At 48.3% G+C, this 15,463-nt stretch overlaps 5 protein-coding genes and 1 non-coding gene across 6 annotated transcripts; 4 read left to right on the top strand and 2 right to left on the bottom strand.

Annotated features, from left to right (window-relative positions):
* The first annotated feature begins 47 nt into the window (after positions 1–47).
* GGS25DRAFT_380780 (uncharacterized protein) lies at positions 48–2,817 on the top strand. Its single transcript, XM_049258266.1, has 3 exons — positions 48–440; positions 499–612; positions 679–2,817. The coding sequence occupies exons 1-3, from the start codon at positions 317–319 to the stop codon at positions 2,538–2,540; spliced, it is 2,100 nt and encodes a 699-aa protein (XP_049114921.1). The 5' UTR covers positions 48–316; the 3' UTR covers positions 2,541–2,817.
* Positions 2,818–3,482: 665 nt separating this feature from the next.
* Positions 3,483–5,575, top strand: GGS25DRAFT_500327 (uncharacterized protein). The gene has a single exon (XM_049261853.1). It carries the CDS (start codon positions 4,715–4,717, stop codon positions 5,057–5,059), a length of 345 nt encoding a protein of 114 aa, XP_049114920.1. The 5' UTR covers positions 3,483–4,714; the 3' UTR covers positions 5,060–5,575.
* A 1,898-nt stretch (positions 5,576–7,473) lies between these two features.
* On the top strand, positions 7,474–10,589 carry GGS25DRAFT_380736 (uncharacterized protein). Its single transcript, XM_049258265.1, has 2 exons — positions 7,474–8,218; positions 8,271–10,589. The coding sequence occupies exons 1-2, from the start codon at positions 7,821–7,823 to the stop codon at positions 10,180–10,182; spliced, it is 2,310 nt and encodes a 769-aa protein (XP_049114919.1). The 5' UTR covers positions 7,474–7,820; the 3' UTR covers positions 10,183–10,589.
* A 648-nt stretch (positions 10,590–11,237) lies between these two features.
* On the bottom strand, positions 11,238–11,580 carry GGS25DRAFT_500324 (uncharacterized protein). The gene has a single exon (XM_049261852.1). The coding sequence runs from the start codon at positions 11,458–11,460 to the stop codon at positions 11,275–11,277; it is 186 nt and encodes a 61-aa protein (XP_049114918.1). The 5' UTR covers positions 11,461–11,580; the 3' UTR covers positions 11,238–11,274.
* On the top strand, positions 11,271–11,342 carry GGS25DRAFT_t79. The gene has a single exon. It is a non-coding gene; the product is annotated as a tRNA-Trp (tRNA).
* A 113-nt stretch (positions 11,581–11,693) lies between the features above and the next one.
* On the bottom strand, positions 11,694–14,620 carry GGS25DRAFT_379842 (amino acid transporter). The gene is made up of 10 exons (XM_049258261.1): positions 14,396–14,620; positions 14,304–14,326; positions 14,103–14,233; positions 13,801–14,005; positions 13,636–13,705; positions 12,853–13,516; positions 12,441–12,753; positions 12,315–12,360; positions 12,166–12,248; positions 11,694–12,055 (listed from the first exon to the last, which is right to left on the bottom strand). Exons 3-10 carry the CDS (start codon positions 14,198–14,200, stop codon positions 11,927–11,929), a joined length of 1,608 nt encoding a protein of 535 aa, XP_049114917.1. The 5' UTR covers positions 14,201–14,233; positions 14,304–14,326; positions 14,396–14,620; the 3' UTR covers positions 11,694–11,926.
* Between the last annotated feature and the right edge of the window lie 843 nt (positions 14,621–15,463).

Genomic DNA, 15,463 nt, shown 5'->3' with positions numbered 1-15,463 from the left:
GTCGTGACCTTCACTGTTCGGAGCTGTGGAGTTTTGCGTCTCGGCTTTCTACACAACATTAACAAAGAACGCGCCGATCCGTCTTTATTTTCCTATGAACGTACAATCACGAACGTAACGCCACTGAGACGATATAAATTATCATTACTTAATTATCCTCCATCTGACTTGCGTATATCTCAATATCTATTACATCGTAAATTGCCTTGGGTAGAGCATCGCCCATGCGTGGAATCAGCTTAGCCCACTTCGAGTGAGGAAAGACAAAGGAGAGAGAAGAGACGCGAAGAGAAGGGAAGCGTTATATACTCTAAGCATGACTCAAGCATCGCGACAGTCGGCTTTTATGCCGACTATAAAGTGCTCAAGTTGTGGGAACCAGGTTGAGATTTCGATGATGGGAGATCATGTCTGCGGTAGCACAGCCGCCGCAGCAGAACGTTTGTGATCCCCATTTGCCCTTATTTACATATAAGATCTGACATCAAAAACTCAAAGCAGCACCCGCTCCCTCATCAGATCTTCTAGGCGGAGCGTTGTTCTCTTCGCTGAGGGCAAATGTCCTGGACAAATTCCGCACCGCGCCCCCAGCTGTCGACACATCTGCAGCAAGTAAGCCTAGAACCATATAACCACTTTAGCTGTTTGAGTCTTTTGCATTAGCTAATGCAACAATAGATCGCGCATTCACAAGACACGGCCAACTAACTCCATTAAGCGCTTCCACTGGTTCTCAAGGCATCTCACCAAAAACCCCCGCTGGTGGACGGCCTGGCGCCGGTACCACTGGAGATGGCTTCTTCGCACAACCCATACCAAATTCGCCCAGGCGACCAGGAGGATATGGGGGGTTCGGAGAATCAGGGTCTTACGAAGGCGAATCTACTTATGGCTATGGCACTAGCCCAAATAAATCAACAAACTTTTTAACGAGGATGAATACTATTGCACCCGGACCATTTGAATCGAACAGGCGACCAGGGGCGAGAAATGCATTTGCGCGAAGCAATAGCAGGGACCAAAATGCGGAATCAAACGATGATTCATTGCAAGTTGGATCTACATTAGAAAGGCCAGGTACGGCGGGCTCGACCTCGTCGAATGGCGGAAGTCTTGCGCCTCCTCCTAGAGCTCCGCGAACAAATGGTTATGGAGGATTCGGCCCACCGCAAATGGATGGCGATGAATTCGAACCACAACCGCTGGGTCTTGGGAAACGATCTGAGACATTCCCAGAGAAACTCTTACAAGCGAACGATGAGGCGCCCGACACACCGGCCCGTGCACCTTCAGCGCCTGGGCCAAGGCCGGATCGGCTGCGGAGTGCATCGAATACTACTGATGCGCTGCGACCACCACCGCGTACGAGCTTGATCCGTCCACCCACACAAGATGGAACAAGAAGGCCTTCCATCAACCTCGCTAATGAATTTGGCGTTGGCAATCCATACCACTCGCCTTCTGTCTCACAGTCTTCCAGTAATTCAGGCTACAGCCATATGTCACGACCTAGTCAAGCTAGCTCTAGCACAAGTCCTGCCCGATCGGTCGGGTCTCGTCTAGGGGCCCGCCGGCCATCGGATATGTCCAATTTTAACTCGTTAATGGACGATCTCCAATCCTCGATGGATGAGACAAAGCTTAATGGTCAACCGCCTTCGCCTGGCGACCGGCCAGTGTCTAGGAATCGACGGGCCCCTCCAGAGGGTCTCCTACTAGACCCCGCTAATATTGGAGGATGGGACTCTAGATTAAACTCACCAATGAAGTCGCCGCTTTCCCCCAGGTCGCCCTTAGATCGTAGGGATCCTGCTATCCAGGATCCTGCTGTCCAGGGCGGTCCGAATAGGACCCCACCCACTCAGTCCGTTCATGCCCGCCAACCCTCTAAAGACCCACGCTCTCGCGGTAACTGCAAGGCATGCAAAGACCCTATCACGGGCAAGTCGATATCGTCAGCGGATGGTCGCTTGACTGGACGTTATCATAAGGCATGTTTTGTGTGCACCACCTGCAAGGAGCCTTTCTCTTCTTCGACATTCTACGTCATAAATGATCAGCCATACTGCGAACAACATTACCACAAACTGAACGGTAGCCTCTGCGGGAGTTGTGGTCGGGGTATCGAAGGACAATACCTTGAGGACGAGTCTACTAAGAAGTACCACCCGCGCTGTTTCCGATGTGGTGATTGCGGAATCGTTCTTCGTGACGGGTACTTTGACGTTGACGGTAGGGCATTCTGCGAACGCGATGCCTGGAGACGTATGAATGCTGTCATACAAAACCAAAGACCACCACCACCAAACATGCAAGGATATCCGGGACGTAGGCCAAGCGGGCAAGGACCTCAAATGCCGAGAGGACCACCCGGGGGCCCCGGCTACATGGGTCCCGGTCCCAAGACCCCCGGGCCACTCAACCGGCCTTTCGGATTGCCGACCGGGAACCGTCTCATTCCTGGACAAGCTCTAGGCCGAGGTGGATTGACCCCAATGCCGAAAATGGAGAAGAGAATGACGAGGCTGGGCATGATGTAAAACCGAACGTATCTATTTGCGCCGTTTTGATTTCTGAACGACGACACGCCTTTTTTTTTTTTTTTTACCCCGATCGACCTCATCACCGCTGCACTAACGGCAAATATCATCATCACATACCCAGCATTGGCGTTTACGGACTACCGGGAAAGCATTTTGCTTTATTTTTTATTTCTTTTGGGCGCATATACCCCTCCATCACCTCACTCCACAACCCATATTTGTTTATATACCCGTGCCACGAGGTAATCTGCTTCTCCGTTTTTGGTCTACATCATTTATCAGATGCGATACGCTATTATTATAATGTGATAGTTAATCTGGAGATTTTATCTCCTAATCAAGGAGGGGAGGGGGGCCCTTGGGGTTTGTCCGCTGCAACTACGCATCGGCACACCAAGAGCGCCCTCGGTTCAGGTGCGTTGTCTCCGATGCATGGAGATCACGTCTTCTATATAGAGGTTGGAACTGGTACGTAGGGTCCGCGAAGGCCCTTTAGAGCACGGTGTGGACGGATCTCCTCGAGTGGTGGTGAGCTAGACCTTCGAGCGAATTAGGGGTTAGAGAGAAGAGAGGAGAGGGGATGAAGTAACCGATGGTTTCGGAGAGATCCAGCATGGCTACGAGCTAACTTGGCCTGCGCACTTGTTTCGTTGCGCCGTTCGCTGTGAATACTGCCACTGTTGCGGTTTACTCCGAAATGCGGAAGATAGATGATAGAAAAATCAAACAATGAATACACACTCACTAGATTCTTCATATCTATGATTCCATAATACTCGGCATGTCCGTGATCTTATTGTCCAAGTGCCTAAAATTAACCTTGTAAATAGCTATCCGTCGTGACACCCTCTCTACCTACATAGTACGTACAACTTATCCTACTTAAGCCCGATCTCAGACTCGAGCAAAACCTAGGTAATCTGATAAGGGAATACCCGTGACTGCCGAATGTCGGTACCCGACGATAAAATACATAGGTAGGTATTACCCACCGGCCAGCCTACATACCTACCTACCTACCTAGGTTAGGTATGTAAGGTATCCATATCCCATACGTTACAGCCGCAAGATCGCAATCTGTTTGCCCCCTTCTACGGCTACCGAGATAGATATCCACCCGTCGTCAGCCGTTATTATTCGTGTCCCCATACCTCCTAACCCCCGAACTCCTAAATCAAAAGATCGATCTAGAAACATGGTGGTTTTGTTTCATCGGCAAGATCCTGTAGGCGGGGACGATATCGAGAGGGTGCTCGAGAGGGTGCAGACGATTCTGTGGTTTGGTGGGTGTGCACAGTAGGGAGACAGGCAGGCAGATGGCTACCTAATACAGAGACGTCATCTGGATGTTTCACATATATAGTTTCAATGTTTGTGTATGTATGTATGTAGGTAGGTAGGTAGGTATCTGGCATTACTAGGTATCTACCTAGTACTGAATACATACATAGGTACTACATTCCTACCTAGATGTAGGAATTGCTCGCTTCTTACAGCACTTCATTTATCTATCCTCTTACGGAGTCCGAGTCCCTGACTATGTGCTATGGAGGCACAGACTACAGGTGACGCCATCGCTGGGCCGTTCATAATATATATAGATTTGCAACGGGAATCGCCGGCATGTCCGCGCCGTGGGCTGGCGCCGGCGGTGGGGTAGGACGTTACGGCTGAGCACATCTAATATAAAATGGGGGCCGTCTGTGTTTGTGTATACGGACTAGGTAGGTCGGCAGGAATCTGGAAAGGATTCCTTCTTTCGGTGAACCGGGCTGCTTAACCTAGGTAGGTAGGTAGGTACTTACTTACACTACATACTAGATAGAGACAAGTAGCCCTTGTGTACCTATCTATGTAGCTGTAGAATGAACTGCCTACCTGCTATCATGTTATTTAGGTAGATATATCAAGTGTAGTCTACCTCATCTGCGGCTTTGAGACATATGTAGGAAGGCTTACTTACACTAGAGTCTAGAATGTGTTACGTACTTAGCGAAATATCTAACGAATGCAACATTAGGCTGACACGAACGATGGGAAAAACTACCGACGAGGCTCCTTGATTGGATCGTCTAAGATCGACGCACGATGACGATCGCGAGCGTTGCTGTGCCTCCTGTCCAATGGCGTGATAGGTGGCTTTCGAGCCGCCCGTGCTATCCTTACTATGTATGGAGTTGATGGTGTTGTGTGTGTGTATCAGATTGTACTGGGTTTTACCTCCAATGGCGCATTGGCAACTGTCATGTTCTCTTCTTTTGTTTCTTTCCTGGTTGACAAGAGTAACTATTCCGGTCTTCCGATTCTTATGTCACTGTGTCCTTCGGTACTTGGTAACCTACCAACCTATGTTTAGAAATGATAATACCTCCCGCTACCTACACGTCAGCATGTGCCCCATACAAAAGACGCCAGCAGAAGTGGAGTTGAGCAGAATAAATGCCCACGAATTGCCAGATTCTGCAAAAGGACGGATATTTTCTCCATGTATCGGATGGGTGCTGATCTTCAGATGATCGCAGATTTGTGTTAGTAACTGACTACAACTCATCGCGACAGCCTGCGCGGGGACAATTCATCCGCCAGCCTTGTAAGGATCTAAAATGACGATGTCCATGAAGATTGCGATTCGCTTGTGCTAAGAGTCTAAGACTGTGTGACAAGAAGAGCTAAAACTGTCGGATTGCCAGTGGCACAGTGCAGTGGGTGGTCTGTGATTTACTGGACACTTGGATGTGGAGTATCATTTCACCTACAATCCAGTGTGATGTGATGTCTTGTCTCCTTTAGCACAAGGCAATTCGGGGCCTTCTCTTGCGTCAACTCATATCCATGATAAGTTAGCTACTAGTGTAGTTAAATATACCCAGAGCGGGAGACATGGGGAATTGGGGATAGGATAAGATAGGATAGGATAGGGAGCATAAAGAATTGACTAGTGGGACCTTGGGACCTTGGTCTAGAGCATAATAAATTCCCCTTAACAGCTGGGCGAACAGCTGGGCAACTTTCAAAGATAAGATGAACTGAAGAAACTAACGGGTAGAAGAGAAAAGTGAAATGAACACTTGAAGTTTGATTGGGTTTTTTTTTTATAATTGTAGTTACTACTAGTACATAGTAATCACATGTTGATAACACTAAAAAAATCCCCAAGGATTCGTTTATCCCATTTCCAGAGTCCAAATTGAATCAACTACGCTAAGTACGTGACACAAAGAACTGCACAGCAGCCACCCGTACCTTAGTAATAAGGTACAGACAATGTCAGACATGCTAAGAGCGAATCTGGGCGATGCATGCTGTGACGCTAATGCCCCCCCTGTGTGCAGCTAAATAGTGTAAGTAGGTGGTATCCACTTCGGGATAGCACACGGACCAATCCCCACAATCAACTAATGTCAGAAGTCCAGAACTGTCTTATCTTTCTTTATTCTTTACCTTGTCACTGTTGCTGAAACGTCCACTAATTGTAGGTACCTGCATAGTTATTGTCTATTTGTATCATATACCACTTATAACCGAGTATATATATCAATGTACTGTAAGTAGACAAGCAAGCAAGGTAAGGATAGTTAAGTGCCGTGTTGTCTTAAGGATGTACAACTACAAGTTATTATACAAAAACTGCCCAAGAGTTCCAAGGCTCTAAGTTGAAACAAAGAATCATACAGTGACATACACGTGTGTGCTAGGTATAACTACGGTGTGCTAGCTACATATGCGTAACCACAGGTAATCTAAAGCGCTAAGGCGCTAAGCATCTCCCGCTGTATTGAATACATATCTGGCCGAACCTGGTCACTGAAACCCCCACACCTCCTTTGTACCTACTTGCTAAAAATCTGCATGAAGTGTACCATGTGAATGCTAGGGATACATTCAAGTTTCTAATCGAATCCTAATGATAAAGTATCCTGTACAAGCAGTTATTAACAGCATCCTTTGAAGTAAAGGACCGTTGTAATACAGTAAACCTTGGCCATAACGATATGGAAAAAACACCACTCTTAATTCGTTATAGAGAGGTATCGTTATGTAGAGATGGACCCACTGTCATGGTCCGTGTACTTCCGTTGTACCTTTACTGCCATTTTATTGGAAAAGGTACTTACTATTTTATGAAAAATATTGTACAATAGATATTATGCAGTAAGCCAATTTTTCGGCGATTAGATATCGTGGCGGTGATTAGATTTACCTGAAAAAAGGACAGTCCAATTGGCTACCAAACGCAAAATTCCACTTATTCCACCAAAAATTTATCAAAATAAACGGTTTTTTACACATGGTCCATAACGATCTTGGTGGTGGCGGTCAAAAAATTAACGATATATCGCTAAGGTTAAAATATCGTTATTTCCCATACAAAATTGCAATGTTCCCAAAATTATATCGTTATACAAAAATATCGTTGTCTACCGAATCGTTATGGCCAAGGTTTACTGTACTTCAATTGTTAGTACTACGTATGTATCGTTCACCATGCCGGGCATGCCCTAGTTGCGCAACTTTAAACCTTCAACTTCTTTCCCAAAAAGGTCAGGGAAGGGGGATATCCAATTTCAGGCATCCCACTTAAGCGGCTTTTGGTGTTGATCACCGTGGCCAAGACAGCGATTCGCGATTTCCCCAGTCCCTTTTTTTGCACTTATCATATTTTCCTCTGTTCGAGTCAAGTGTATTCAAGTGTACTCTTTGATTGGAATTTTTTTCCAGTTAGGGCATTTTTTCTTTCATTTAGTTCCGTCTCGGTCGTCATCGACATATTATGTATCAAACTCGACTTCTTGCATTTTGAGCATCTGTCGTAACCGTTTTTTTACCCGACCGGTTATCCACCGCAGTCATAAACCCGTACACTCTTTTCCAAGGTTCATACCGATATTTTCTACTGCTGCCCATTTCTGTATTCTGGACAATACGTCTTCAAACGATACTCAACACCTTGTATTCGATACCCGATACTTAATAACACGTACGTGCGAAGTACAATCGGCCTCTCCCTTGACTACCATCGTGATCTATTTACGCGCCAAATATCAAATTCCCGGTTCAAGAATTTGATCTGGAACGTTTAATCTAGGAATCGATCCTCACGATATAGAATTCCCTACCAATCTCCTACCCAACATCCAACAACCAACCGATTTATATGACAATTGCCTGAATCTCGCCATGGGATGTGCCTAACCAATAACCCGTGAATATCCTCGCGATACTAACATATCGCCCCCGACTGCCAAATATATTGCATATTTCGCCAATTGGCCTGATATGATGTTAGCGGTACAACCTCGTCGATTACTGTCGCGGCCTAGAAGTCTGCTGGTCTTTGCCATCTTTGTCGCTGCCGCCTACTGGGTTTTGTTGCATAATCCTGCCCTTCCTCCAACGCCGCGCGTGTTCGACGGAAGCTCTGATGTATTACCACAACCCCCTTTGAAAGCTGGCACCGACACCAAGGAAGACCAAGCTCCTTTAGAGCCAGCCCCTTTACCACCGAGCGAGCCCACTTACGAGGATCAGAATCAACAGACTCAGCCTGAAGCACAAGAACAAGCACAGCCAAAAGAACCAGAAAAGACAGACGAAGAGAAAAAGAAAGAGGAAGAAGATAGGAGGGAGGAAAATCTACGGTCTCAATTTGATAGAGAATATGATGCGCTTGCGAAGTAAGTGGATCATCTATTCGTATCATGGCAACATATTTTAACAACCATACAGAGAGCCGGGCGCCGATGCAATCTATGGACAGACACTCAATACTCTTGACCCTGCCAAGAAACGATCTCTAACCATCGAAGAACACTTAACACCCGCCACGGAAAAGGCATATTTCAGTGACCATCAACCTTACATTTATAAGCCATATCCCAAGTACAATGAAAAGACTTGGCTTGCTGAAAGAGCCCAATATGTGCAATGCGAAGGTCCAGATGGCAAGCCAGTGGGGGACGTATTGGTTTTCAAGGGTCAGCCAAAAGAATTCCCCGAACCTGGATTCGGAAGCTACAACGCTCTTGGCATGGATGGGAACTTGTGTTATGAGCGTGAGACACGACTAGGCATATACGGTTTCCAGGCGGATAATGACACCTCAGCTGCACGGGTTAATTGGGATGAGGTTCATTGGGGTCAACTGCAAGAAAAATGCTCCAAGCAGAACATGGCTCGGTTTGACTTGCAAGGACATTCTAACCCTTATATCACTTCCGTCTACTCACGCGACAATTCGAGTTCGCCAGTCATTGACAGCGATGAAAAGGATCGTGCTTCATCAGGATCTCCCCTCTACGATAGCGCCCCCAAAGTGGCAACACCATCATTGCGGCGAAGAAACGGCCCTATCGAGCGTGCTACGTCTGGGAAATCTAAGCCTATCACTGGAACTGAATCCAGAACCGCGCTATTGCTGCGAACCTATACTGGCAAGGAATACAGCGAGAATGATAGGCAGGTTATTCGGTCTTTGATCACTGAGCTTTCCTTACATACTGGTGGCCAATATCACGTTTATCTTTTTGTGCACGTCAAAGACACCGCATATGCCATCTGGGATGATGAGGCAACTTACCAATACGTGCTAGAGAAGAACGTACCTCCTGAGTTTAGAGACATTGCAATTCTCTGGAATGACGAAGCCACACAGACCATGTACCCCAAGATTGACCCTAAAAAGGCAACTGTACATGTCTCGCAGTGGCTTTCAGTCCAGAAATTTGCGCAGGAGTTTCCCGAATACGACTTTGTTTGGAACTGGGAGATCGATGCAAGAGTCACTGGCCATAATTATGATTTTGTGGAGAAGTTGGTTGCCTTTGCCAAGCGTCAACCTCGGCGAGGGCTTTGGGAGCGAAACGAACGCTATTATATCCCTTCCATCCATGGAGACTACAACACGGACTTCCGAAAGGAGGTTGAGCGCGTATCAGGGGACGACACAGTTTGGGGTGCTCCAAAGTTACCCTTCGTCAATCCTGTCGGGCCCAAACCTCCGGTTACAAAACCTGAGGATGATAACTACAAGTGGGGTGTTGGTGAAGAGGCAGATCTCATTACTGTCGCTCCCATCTTCAACCCGCTCAATAGCTCTTGGATCAGTGGAAATGAGCTTTGGGGATTTAATGATTCTACACATGAAACCACAGATCTACCGAGAAGAGCCACGATTGTGACGCATTCAAGAGTTTCCAAGAGGTTGCTCGATATCATGCACGTGGAGAACGTTCGAGGCAATCATATCTCGTCAGAAATGGTCACCCAGACCGTCGCACTTCTCCACGGCCTCAAAGCAGTTTACGCCCCGATGCCTGTCTACTTCGATAGACCATGGCAAGGCAAGGACCTCGCCAAGTGGTTTAATGGCGGTCAAAAAGGCGAAAGCGGGGGCATTGGTTGCGCCATGGGCTGGGGACGCGAAGCAAGATACCGGGGGACAACCTGGTATTATCGCGCAAACCCCCCACAGAGACTTTATCTCAACCTCATGGGTTGGGAGGACACCGGCATAGGTGGCAAAGACTGGGAAGAACTTTACGGGCGACCCTGCTTACCACCGATGTTATTGCACCCCGTGAAAGATATCGAGCCTACAGAGCCCGGATATAAAAGCGAGTCGAATCTTCCCTACTCTTGAGCGGGCGGGACTTCAGCATAACAAGATCAAACCGGGCCGCTACGAATTATCAAAGGCGCGAGTATTTAGATATTCCGCTTACCAGCTAGGGCAAAGCGTGCGAGCCCCAAATAAGGCAACTTGAAACTCGGAAATTTCCCATGCAAGCGACGAACTACCTACCTACACTATATTCGACACCCTCTGACGACTACATTACATGGACGTATGAGGCCGCAACCGTCGAAAACAGGTCATGGTGGCGGCCAAGGCGCTGTATATTACTCTAAGCCAGGCCACCACGTACCTAATCTTGAAACAAGGCTTTCTGGAGCTAGACGAGAGATGTCATGATTGATCAAATTTTAGGAACTCATCTTAAAAGTGGCGACTATGATGAACGCTATTCGAATTAGATGAAAAGAACATGGAGATAGCATTGCGAGGATTCCACAATTATCACATTACTCGGCGTTATCACATTTGCACTAGGTGCTTAGCAGGAGGCTTGACATTTTATACCCATGAGCTTCGAGTCAAGTTTTGAGGCGGAAAATTCATTGATTGCATGTACCTACTATGGATTCAGATTCAACCGCATGAGCAAAACAAAAACAGCCAAACCACCTAGCATGACCTAGAACTTAGATGGACGGATTCATGGTTGTCTTACGGTCTTTTCAATGTAAATATGTTAATTTTTATGTATATACCCAATTACCAATGAACATATTATAGAGCAATTACCGAGTCGCCACTGTGATTTGAATGGAGTAGATATGTCGCCGAAGGCAACGTAAGGGTTCGATAGGTAGTCGTGATAGGTGCGTTAATCTAGTCTAGGTAGGCGTCGTGGATGCTATATTGTAGATGGTAGAGTAGGCATCCAGGCAGGCAGGTTAGTATGGGTGTTGCAAATTGGCAGAATCTGTTTAGTTCACATCCATAGTAGCGAGGGAGTGATGCCAATGGGTGCTAAATGGTAACTAATTCACGTAGTAGCCTCAACTCACCTAGGGTAGCTCCAGAGGTAAGTATATAAGCCAAAATACCATCAATTAAACTCCGTCCATCGTGCGAGACATTCGCACTGTAACTGAAAGGCTAGGGGCCTCATGGCGCAACGGTAGCGCGTTCGACTCCAGATCGAAAGGTTATCCGTTCAAATCGGGTTGGGGTCAATGATAGTTGATTGGTGGATTTCTTTTTTTCTGGGTTGGGTTCACACTCACTTTTTTTTGGTATTAGGGGTGTTGAAGGGAGAGGCAGGTGGGATTTGCATGTTGGAGGGGAGGGCATGATTTGCTGAGGAGCGAAGATCTTTGCGGCGATGCCTCTTTTTTTTCTCTTTTTTTTTCTTTTGGAATTAACGTAGGAGGAGAGGACTTTTCGCGGGATTTTGCTACTACCTACAGTACCACGAACCACTACGCAAATCCCCCTCTAACAGCGCTTTCCGTTTAAGGGGTCTGGCAAAAAAATTATCTCATTGCGATAGGGGACTTGCAAATCCATCTATCTACATACCTCATATATCCAAAACGGCGTTATTCAAGTATTTGGTATCATATATATGATGTAGGTTTAAATGTAGGGTAAGTATTAGGTACGTATGTACATTAGGTATCTTAATCCCGCTCTCTTAACAATCTCAACAATCTCAGCTTATCTAGATCAGGGTATATGATATATGATTTGCAACAGACGAAACAGAGGAAGTGAAGTGAAGAGAAGGGAAAATAGCAGAGAATTTTCCTCTTCTTCTTCAACAAGAAACGCCACTTTTCTCCTTCTCATCCAGGCCGTTCGAAGATGAGGGTATGTCCAAAGAGCCATCTGGAACAGCCGTCGCTTCCTCGTCTTCGGGTGCGTGTCCGATGATGGCTTCGAATTTCTACGACGAGCATTTTGCTTTCGTTAGCGTGACGGAACGGAACTGGGTTCACAAACGACCAAGGAGGGGGTGGGGGAGGGAGAGGGAGGAGGAAGAATGCATGAACTTACGGGGCCCTCGAACGTCTTGCCATAGGTAATCCAGTAAGTGCCGACCAGGATCAGGAATATGCCGATTACGACGGCGACGTAGTCTGTTTCAATATTGGTTAGCAAAGAGTAACCGCCTTGGAGCGGAGGGGGTTAAGGGGCGTCCATACTCATATCGTCGCCCGAGACGGGGAGGGTGGTCGGGAAGCAGAAGAACTATTGTCTTATAATCAGCACACACCATCCCCCCTCCGAGAGGAAAAAGAAACAGAAAGAAACCATAGGACGCGACGAACCACAGAAGTGACGCTAACAAAAACCACCGCGACACCATTCAGCGCGTACCCCCACACATTTCCCAGCGCGAAGTACGCCTGCTGCTGCTGCTGCTGCTGCGACCGATGTTTCTCAAGCACGGCTCGGCCCCGCAGCAGCAGGACGATAACCGGGATCACGTACGAGACGTTGAGGAAGATGGTGCAGCTGGCGGCGTACGCACTAAAGGCGACCGAGGGCCCGAGGTACAGCAGGCCGAAGAGCACGTTGAAGACGAAGGTGAGGACGATGGTGCGGACGGGGACGTTGAGGTGGGGCGGTATGTGGGTGAAGCTGGGAAGTTGGTTAGTTTAGTTGGCAGGTGTGCGGGAGAAGATGTAGAGAGGTTTTGGGATAAAGAAAATTGGGAAAGGGGGAGAGGGGGCCACTAACTATTCATGGAACACTATGCCCTTATCTCGAGCCATGGCGTAGAGAAGCCTGCTCGAGCTCGTGACGCAGCCGTTTGTGCCGTTGATGAAACACACGGCCAGCATCAGCGTCAGCACCGTCGCCGCCGCTCGACTGCCGGTCCCCTGAAGGATCAGCTCCGCGATGGGCATATTCGTCGGAGTGTTGAGGACCGTCTCTGGGTCAGTGATACAGAACAATATAACGAGAATAAACGCGGTGCCCGTGACACCGCCAACGATGACAGCGTATATGATGGCGCGCGGCGCATCGACAGCCGGCCTTGGCATCTCCTCCGTCATATGCAGCGCCGCATCGAACCCGATAAGCGAGAGCGCGCTCTGCAGCAGGCCCAGGATCCAGGCCATGCCGTCGGACCAGCCGGTCTCGTTCTCGAACTCGGCGAACACGAAGCGCGCGTCGTTCTTGGGCGACGTCGTCGCCAGCAGCACGATGCTGATCACCACCACCCCGAGCAGCGACCAGTACAGCGCCGCGTCGTTCCACCGCCCCAGGATCCGGTTCCCCCAGATGTTGGACCCCGCTGTGAAGGTCAGGATCGCGAGGAAGATCAGGTACGTGCGCCAGGCTGAGATGGTGTAGGTGCCGTTGGAGGCGATGACGGCGGCGGCTTGGATGAATTGGGCTGTTGTTTGGGGGAGGCGTTGTGTCAGTGAATAGCCTGTATGTATAGGCATATGGATATCATAATTCGGTTAAACTTGGTGGCGGTGGTGTATGTTAGAGAGGAAAAGGGCAACTTACCGGCGAAGAAACCTTCAGTTGTGACGAGCGTGAGCCATCCCGCGATATTGGTCCAACCCACCCAGAAGCTCTACAGTAGCTCCAAATCAGCCCCTTAATCTTCTTGTTCTTTTTTCTTTTTCTTTTCTTTTCAAATTCCGTGCAAGGAGTTTCTGGTTCACTTACCATGGACTGCCTCCACCAATCGGTACACAGGGCATAGACGAAGTGGTACTGTCCGCCGGCCGTGGGCCAGATAGCTGCGAGCTCGCCGAGGCTCGCAGCGAGGGCGAGGTTGCACAGGACGCAGAAGATGAAGCCGTAGAGAAAGGAGACGGAGCCCCCCGACGGAAGAACCAGGCCGATCGATCCCGCCAGCGCGATCCATGTACTATCCGCCGTTGCGTGATGCCGCTATCGTTAGTTAACATGCTACTTTTTGCCGATTGATCGCTTGCGCCACGAAACAACTCGGAATGCTGACTCACTTGAGGATTGCGAACGTCAGGGCGACCATAGTCAGCCTCGAAAGGCGAGGTTGAAGCCGGCCTTCGCCGGCCGGCGTTGCTTCAACCCGGGCCGGCATCGTCGGGACTAGGCTGACTAGGTCAGTAGATACCTAAAATTAGGTACCTACTAAGTATGCTGAACCGTCTTGGCCTCGATCGACTCGGGAACGGGTAAGGTACCTATGGTCGTCGGGTAATCTTCCCTAATGAGGCGTTGAGGAGAAGGGATCACAAGACAAATTTGGTAAAAGGGGGGGGAAGAACACTCTCACGCTTAAATAGCTAGAGACGTAGGTAGCAGCCATCTTTATCACATCTAAGACATTCATTTCCAGAATTACACATATATAAATGCAGGTACCTAGCAAGTCGTACCTGAGCAAAAAGCAAAAGATAAGCCTCGTGCTGTTTGTGTAGAGATGACTAACCTGGTAGACTAATTTACTCGAGATAGAGAGAGCCTGCTTTACCAGCTTCCCATGTCGCTTTGCCACTTGTGAACCAATACGACTGCAACCCGCTCAGCTCACGTAATTTACCTAGCTACCTACATATCACCCTAATTAATCCCGTAGGTAGGTACTTACCTTGTGCTATGTATTCCTCAAAGCCACATAATAAAGAGAGAAATAAGATGACATCCCGTCATACATCCTTACAGATCTCGTAGGGCTCCAGCTGTCCAGGGAGCCAATCACGAACCCGACGTCGTTGCAAGGTTTGCTTACCATTGGCTGAAATAGCGGCACAGGTGGTGGCACTTCTACGTAAGGCCTACTTACGGCCTTTCCCACGGATCTGATGCAAGAAAGTAGTGTAGGTACCTAGGTAGTGGTAGGTAGGTAGGTATGCAAACATGACTTGTTAATTTCACCGCTCCTTTCCTTTTACCGCAACGAGTCAACCCTTTCTGTCCACCAGCCCAGCCAAAAGTAGCGGATTGTCTGTGGTTGTGCCTCCATGACTGCATTATTCTTTCCCTTCTGAGAACATACGTTCGCACCATGATAAAGTCGCCCTGCTGCCCCCAATTATCCTCCCCCCCATCCTCTCCCGTTCTCGCTACTCCTACATAGAGACTAGTCGTCTCTCCAATTTTGCGCCCCCCCCCCCCTCTTTCAAACCCCAAAATACATAACTGTAGCAGCAAGCTACTAGAAGTGTAATGTAGGTACGCGAGGAAGGATGCGATCCTTCCACTGACGTATCATCGAACCGTTCAGGTGCGGGAGGGGAAATCGGGGAAGCTTGTTACCTAACCAGGCAGCTCCCCCCAATTGAGGGTCTCCAGCTCCCTTATCAAGAAATCCCGAGCGTGTAAGTCGCCTAAACAGGAAGCG

Source organism: Hypoxylon fragiforme (assembly GCF_022984875.1).
Source record: "Hypoxylon fragiforme strain CBS 206.31 chromosome Unknown GGS25scaffold_7, whole genome shotgun sequence".
Taxonomy (NCBI): domain Eukaryota; kingdom Fungi; phylum Ascomycota; class Sordariomycetes; order Xylariales; family Hypoxylaceae; genus Hypoxylon; species Hypoxylon fragiforme.
This window is presented reverse-complemented; position numbering and strand designations above follow the sequence as displayed.

Bases quoted from the DNA above. Each gene is read 5' to 3' on its own strand.
- GGS25DRAFT_380780 (XM_049258266.1), top strand. From the start codon at position 317: ATGACTCAAGCATCGCGACAGTCGGCTTTTATGCCGACTATAAAGTGC. The intron at 441-498 runs GTTTGTGATCCC...AAAAACTCAAAG, and splicing joins CACAGCCGCCGCAGCAGAAC to CAGCACCCGCTCCCTCATCA. The intron at 613-678 runs GTAAGCCTAGAA...ATGCAACAATAG, and splicing joins TGTCGACACATCTGCAGCAA to ATCGCGCATTCACAAGACAC.
- GGS25DRAFT_500327 (XM_049261853.1), top strand. From the start codon at position 4,715: ATGGAGTTGATGGTGTTGTGTGTGTGTATCAGATTGTACTGGGTTTTA.
- GGS25DRAFT_380736 (XM_049258265.1), top strand. From the start codon at position 7,821: ATGATGTTAGCGGTACAACCTCGTCGATTACTGTCGCGGCCTAGAAGT. The intron at 8,219-8,270 runs GTAAGTGGATCA...ACAACCATACAG, and splicing joins GAATATGATGCGCTTGCGAA to AGAGCCGGGCGCCGATGCAA.
- GGS25DRAFT_500324 (XM_049261852.1), bottom strand. From the start codon at position 11,460: ATGCCCTCCCCTCCAACATGCAAATCCCACCTGCCTCTCCCTTCAACA.
- GGS25DRAFT_379842 (XM_049258261.1), bottom strand. From the start codon at position 14,200: ATGCCGGCCCGGGTTGAAGCAACGCCGGCCGGCGAAGGCCGGCTTCAA. The intron at 12,361-12,440 runs GTTCGTCGCGTC...ATAAGACAATAG, and splicing joins TTGTTAGCGTCACTTCTGTG to TTCTTCTGCTTCCCGACCAC. The intron at 12,056-12,165 runs GTAAGTTCATGC...TGCTCGTCGTAG, and splicing joins GCAAGACGTTCGAGGGCCCC to AAATTCGAAGCCATCATCGG.